This window comes from Fomitiporia mediterranea, assembly GCF_000271605.1.
Source record: "Fomitiporia mediterranea MF3/22 unplaced genomic scaffold FOMMEscaffold_1, whole genome shotgun sequence".
Classification (NCBI taxonomy): Eukaryota; Fungi; Basidiomycota; class Agaricomycetes; order Hymenochaetales; family Hymenochaetaceae; genus Fomitiporia; species Fomitiporia mediterranea.
The window spans coordinates 147,035-153,510 of NW_006760386.1; the positions used below are offsets into that span (position 1 = coordinate 147,035).

Consider the following 6,476-nt stretch of genomic DNA (forward strand, 5'->3'; position numbering starts at 1 on the left):
TTATATGTTGAGTTTTGAAGGAATGAAAATTCAAATATTAAGAAAACATGAAAACAAGTGTATTTTTACTATAACTCAGTCAAATCTTGCTCAAATTTAATAATTAAAGTTTCTATTTGAAGCATATTTAAAAAACATGAATTTACATTAAATAATTACTGAATTCTGTACAGAATTGAGTGAGAAATAGCTATTTTTTTGTTTTGTTTACTTTTGTGACAAAAAATAATGAATCATCAAGTGTGACAATACTTATGAAAAAGACAGTAATATAATTTAAAACTTTTATTAACTCTATTTAAGTATTTTATACTAACTCTATTTTATAAATTTCTAAAACCTATTATTCTAACTTATATTTAAACCTTTTAACTAAACTTAATATTTACTAATTAAAACAATTAGTTTTAGAGAGAAAGTAATATTATAATTTATTACTTTTATATACTTAGTTTTGTTAGTTTTATAATTTTCTAACTAAATTAAAACTTTTGTCTTTTAAATATATTGTATATAAACTATATATAGAATAATTCTTATAGTAACTCTTACTACTATCTTTTTCTACTTTATTACTTTTTTCCTTTATTTACTTTTTTATTCTTTATTTATTTTAAAGTCTCTTACTCTTTATTTACTCTTTTATTCTTTGTTTACTTATTTTTAACCTTTTTATTCTTTATTCTTAGTAACTCATTATTCTCTAAGTACTCTTATATAGTTTAGTATATATATATGTATAAGATTAAACTAGTTTTATAGTTTTAATCTTATTTACTCTAAATAGTTTTATACTTTTAAACTTATTTTACTCTCTCTCTTTATTTATTTTATAAGTTCTAACTATATTCTAATACTTATATTTTATATTTCTGTTATATAGAATAGTTGTAACTTAAGTCCTTTTACTAAGCCTTTAAGTTCTCTTTGTATTATTATTAATAATAAGTAAAAAAAGAAAACTATATATATAACTTAAAATTAGAACTAAGAATGAATAGTTTAAAACTTAAAACTAGAAACTGTATATATAGTAAAAGATTGTATAAGAGAGTTCTAGAATAGAACTCTTAGAATTATAGTAAGTTATATAGTAAACTTATAATATATATAAAAATTATATTTTATACTGTATCTTACTCAAATTTCACTCATTTTTCTTTATTTTTGTTAAAGTATGAAAGATATTTTAATTTTATAATTTTAGCAACTTAAATCATACAAATTGGTTAAGTATTAGTTGAGCTATGGTGAGTTTTGTATTTTAATGTATTTAGTGTAACAAAATGTCACAAAATGCAAGTCAATTAGTAAGTAGTGATTAAAATATCACGTGTCATTTCTGTGGCATGTGAATTTCCGTCCGTCTGTCTCCCAGACCGGATGAGTGATCGTACTTGTTGTTAAAGAGCAGCAGCCATTCACACTCTTCTCTTGTTCCATTCTCTCCCCACCTTCAACATTTACCACAATGTCGTCAAGTCAAGCAAGGCAAAGAAACTTACAGAAAAATGATAATGACGTTGTCATTGTTGCCGCCTACAGGACAGCCATCACAAAGGTTCGTCAAGCAGTCGCTTGTGGTCTTGTCCAGCCTGTGATGCTCACAGTCCTACATCTGCAGGCGCGCAAGGGAGGTTTCAAGGACACTCTACCAGAGGAAATGTTGACCGCTGTATTAAAAGCCGTCTATGAAAAGGTCAAACTGGACCCAAAGCTCATTGAAGACGTTGCAGTTGGTAATGTGCTCCCGCCTGGTGGAGGTGCAAGCGCTGCACGTATGGCTGCACTCGCTGCTGGCATTCCCAACAGTACTGCTGTCAATACTGTCAACAGACAGTGTTCCTCCGGATTGACTTCCGTCAATCAAATTGCAATGGAGATTGCAACGGGTGAAATTGACATCGGTATCGGTGAGTTGCACATTCAGTAGAAACCTCATTTTCACCCCGCCTTCTGTTGTTCTTTGTTATAAAGACTCCATACCATGTTTTATGACGGTTTTCTTTGGCTGTCAGTGCGTTCCTTGCTGCATGCTAACCAACGCCACTTCAGGTGCTGGTGTCGAGTCGATGACGCACGGATATGGTCCAGGAGCACAGCCTGCCAGTTTCTCTGAGAAAGTCCTTGCAAACCAAGAAGCTGAGGACTGTCTTATCCCTATGGGTATCACGTCTGAGAATGTCGCGAAAGACTTCAAAATTTCCCGCGAGGTACAAGACAACTTTGCTGCAGGTTCCTTCCAGCGAGCGGCAGCGGCTCAGAAAGCGGGCAAGTTTGTTGGCGAGATTATTCCGGTTACTGTGAAGCAGGTCGACCCGAAGACAGAGCAGGAACGCGAGATAGTTGTGGATTCGGATGATGGTATTCGGGATGGCGTCACCGCCGAGAGCCTTGCAAAGCTCAAAGCCGCCTTTTCGAAGCACGGTTCGACACACGCTGGCAACGCGTCGCAAGTGTCCGATGGTGCCGCTGCTGTACTTCTTGCACGTCGATCTGTAGCGAGGCGTCTTGGTCTACCTATCCTTGGAAAGTTTGTCACCGCCGCCGTTGTCGGCGTCCCACCTCGGATTATGGGCGTCGGCCCAGCATTTGCGATCCCGAAGGTGCTATCGAAAACGGGCCTCACGAAGGATGACGTCGATTTTTATGAAATAAACGAGGCTTTTGCTAGCCAGGCTGTATTCTCTATCCAACATATTGGCATTCCCTTTGAGAAGGTCAACCCTCGTGGAGGCGCTATTGCCATTGGCCATCCGTTGGGCTGCAGTACGTCCCTTTTGCCTTTTCCTCACCTTTTGTCATAATGTCGCTTATGTCTTTAAACCCCTATAGCTGGTTCACGTCAAATTGCCACTGCTTACCCTATTGCTAAGGAGACTGGCGCAAAGATTTTTGTCACAAGCATGTGTATTGGCTCAGGGATGGGAATGGCTGCAGTTTTCACTAACGAACAGTAGTTCGGTTTTATTTCCACATGGCTGCATTACACATTTTTCTTGTACATGTACCTGCATCCATTCGTACTATTGTCTTGATAATGAAAGTATGATCCTTCATCGTCTGTTGCGGCTTTCGCTCTGTGCTGCCTTTGGCCCAGCAACTGCGCCTCGCTTGATTTCGTCCTCATCTAGCCCTGCTTCTGCAAGGATATTCTCTACTTCTTCTAAAACTGGCTTATATTCAACTGTAAATGGATATTGGTCAGTAAGGAACAAACTTTTTATCCAAAGACAGTCGGCATGTAATGAGAACAATTGGTGTGACGTACCGTATCGTTCTTGAGCAAGCGTGAACCCATCTCTCCGGAGCAGTTTGCCACGATTATCACTCGAACTGTGCGCTTTACCAGCCCAATATTCACCTATCGCACCGGAGACAGCAAGTGTATCCTTAGCTACAACGAAATTGAAGACAAGGAAAGATAAACGTACGCGAACGAGCATAGAACATTGCAAGCGTTTCTCCGGGTCGAGGAGTACTCATCACGTCCTCTGCGGAACGGGCGGCTGCTGCAACTGAGTCTGTTCCGAAGAGTGCCCGTGAACGATTGCGTAGATCTGACTGTAAACAACGTCAGGCTTAAAGTTCGTTTCAAGGAAATACAGTGCGACGCACCTCTGGTTCTGCGTCGTCGACATCATTCTCTAGCCTGTCGACCTCCACTTGTTTCTGTGGTTTGACTTTGCTTTTACGTGTTGCGACATGCTCGACGTCGCTGACCACACCAGCTAGACCTTTACTCGCTGGATCCACCTGCTCGTCATCTCTGCCATCACCAATCTCATCTTCACTTTCTTCACCATCGACGGTATCTTCATCTTCTCCATCTTCGTCTTCATCACTGTCACCACTACTTTCCAGTACATCACCCTCCTTCGGAAGCTCGAAGCCACATGGCTTAAGGCACGTAAACCGATCCAGTCGATCAAGTGGTAACGCATAGAAATCGTCTAGAGTGTACTCTCGGGGACCCATCTCGAGGATTCCTCCATATCTAGTTTCACAAACGGAAAACAAGTCAGAAAAAGATAAGAATATTGATGCAGATATTAATTCAGGGAAACGGAACGGACATGTAGAGTATGTTGCGCAGGACAGTGAGCATTGCGTTGTATCTCCCACGTGGAACAGTGAGGAGTGGATCATCGGGATCAGTGTCTACGTCCGCAGTATTCTGCAAGTTTTTTAATTTATCTGACGTCGCCATTTGCTTGTTATTGTCCTGGTCGAAGAAACCTCAGCATAAACGTTCAATGCCCACGAGATTTAAACACTTACCATGTCCACACCGTCTCGCCTATCCTCGTCGTTTAGTTTATCCTTTTCTCCATCAGAGTCTTCTTCTTCATTTTCATCTTCGTCTTGGCGTGTTTCTAGCACTCGCGCGGTCAGTTTCGACACTTTTTTACTACCCGATTTATTCTTTCCCGTTTTCTTCGGCTTCCGCAACGTCAGCGATACCCATCTCCCGTTCCCAGTAAGTTGATAACCAAACCTACCGCATCGTTCATACGTTAATCATTGGTAATCGTTTTCTTGGAGAAGCAAATGGAAGAGACACGTACAAATCATTATGATAAACAGATTCAAGTGTCTCTTCATTCGTATCCTCATCCGTCACTCCACCAAATAAAATCCCCATACTCCGCGTTGCCCACATGGCCATCGTACAGCCTACACGTCGACCCGGTGCATAACCCATCTTCTTTCTTCGCTCCCACTTGACAGTGAACAGATGTGCTGGACCTTTAGTAGAGGTGGATTTACTACTAGATTTTTGTGGAAGAGCGGACAAAGACTCGTTCGCTTCGATTGGTGTTATCCTTCATATGAATTATATTAGTCTATTCTAGTCATGATAACGGGATATAAGGCATACTTGAGAATCCACGCATCATCGAGCATGATACCAACAGGCCGTTTTCCCTTTGCATATTCTTTGCAATAACCACCTATTTTTTCCTTATGTCAAGAGACACTGTCGAATCCAAACTGCGGGAGAACCTCACCATATAACACGATCCCTTCAGCTGTCGGTAGGAACGAGAATCCACTTCTCGGGCTTCATGGACAACGTCACGATTCGTTAAGTAGATCATGAGCTCTCAGCACAAAACGAAAATACATACGATGGCTTTCTGTCTCCTTCACGAAACTCAATCTGCTTCCAGTGATACTCTTGCGTGTCGAAGTACCACAAATCGTCGAGATAGTTCGCTATTATAACATATGAACAAAAGGCAGTTCGGAAACAGAGAGAGATAACAGACTTCGAACGCCAGGATCATAAAAACCACCAAATAAGAAAATGTAGTGTTTCCACATTGCCATTCTACCCGCAAAAATCATTAGTTTTTACGAAGAACAATAAAGGAAATGAAAAGGCATTCACACCTGCATCCACTTCGTGCACTTGGTCGAATTTTTGTGTCGATGCGATCCCAGGAATGAGTACCGACGTCGAAACACCAAAAATCGCGGTAGTGATGAAAAGAATTCTGGTATAATGAAGAGAACTCTCCGCCTATAGACCCGAAGATGACCAATTATTATGTCTTATTGGAGAGACAGTCCTTCGAACAAGAAGACTACTTACCAAACAAGAATAACTTCCCTCCGGCTGCTGGTGAGGCAATTACCGCATGGGCAGATCGTGGGCCAGGACAGACTCGTGATACAAATTTTCTCCATTCGTTCTGTTTATCCATTGCGTTAATAACTCTGGTATAGCTCGTTTTTTCTCATGTGGAAAGGACAAACCTTTTCTGGTGTGTATCGATAGACGTCATTGTAAAAATACTTGAAGGCAATGAATGCACTTCAGCATATACAAAGAATCAAATAAAAATAGGTAAAGTACTTACAGCTTTTCCATCATCACTAAAGTATTCACCGCCGATGCACCACAGATAATTTCCAGACGGACAAGCAGTCAAAGTCGCATTAGCTCGTCGACTTGGTGGTCCCTCGACGACCTCTTCCGTCACCGCATGCGTTTCTTCCCATTCCTTTCGCATCTACTGAGAAAGAAATGGCGGTCGGTTAGTTGTGAAGAAATAATTACAAGGCATTATTGATATAGTCGTGGAAAGCATACCAACATTCTCAAGTATTGCCTCGAGATCGTCCTCATCTGCAGCAGCACCATCCTTCTTCGACTTTCCTGCCTTCTTGACCTCCTTACGTTCGATTTTTTGTGCTGCCTTGGCTTTCTTCGCTGCCTTGGCTGCTGCTTTACCGGTTTCTGCAGCCTTCTTCTTTGCCATGGGGGATAAATCTAGCACAAGAGCCAAAATCTTTTTGTAGCACGGTAGTACTAGTACTAGTACTATGTAAGTAGTGACTGGCAAATTGTAATGCTGAATGCTGAATGCTGAATGCTGATCGGCTAGTGTACCCGAGGAATCCCATTTGGGCATGTGGGAAACGTAGATACCCACATGCCGATTTTCCAAGGCCTGTTGGCCTTGGTT

The 6,476-nt window shown here is 40.8% G+C and overlaps 2 protein-coding genes across 2 annotated transcripts; one reads left to right on the forward strand and one right to left on the reverse strand.

Moving 5' to 3' along the window:
* Positions 1–1,471: 1,471 nt before the first annotated feature.
* Positions 1,472–2,960, forward strand: FOMMEDRAFT_130452 (thiolase; the record flags this gene model as incomplete). Its single annotated transcript, XM_007261074.1, has 4 exons — positions 1,472–1,561; positions 1,625–1,913; positions 2,056–2,769; positions 2,836–2,960. The coding sequence occupies 4 exons, from the start codon at positions 1,472–1,474 to the stop codon at positions 2,958–2,960; spliced, it is 1,218 nt and encodes a 405-aa protein (XP_007261136.1).
* Positions 2,961–3,056: 96 nt separating this feature from the next.
* On the reverse strand, positions 3,057–6,269 carry FOMMEDRAFT_149682 (galactose oxidase; the record flags this gene model as incomplete). The annotated part of the gene is made up of 16 exons (XM_007261075.1): positions 3,057–3,187; positions 3,272–3,364; positions 3,435–3,564; positions 3,619–3,997; positions 4,077–4,225; positions 4,282–4,498; positions 4,569–4,826; positions 4,883–4,955; positions 5,013–5,065; positions 5,133–5,220; positions 5,274–5,335; positions 5,398–5,527; positions 5,600–5,699; positions 5,764–5,802; positions 5,868–6,020; positions 6,105–6,269. 16 exons carry the CDS (start codon positions 6,267–6,269, stop codon positions 3,057–3,059), a joined length of 2,220 nt encoding a protein of 739 aa, XP_007261137.1.
* Between the last annotated feature and the right edge of the window lie 207 nt (positions 6,270–6,476).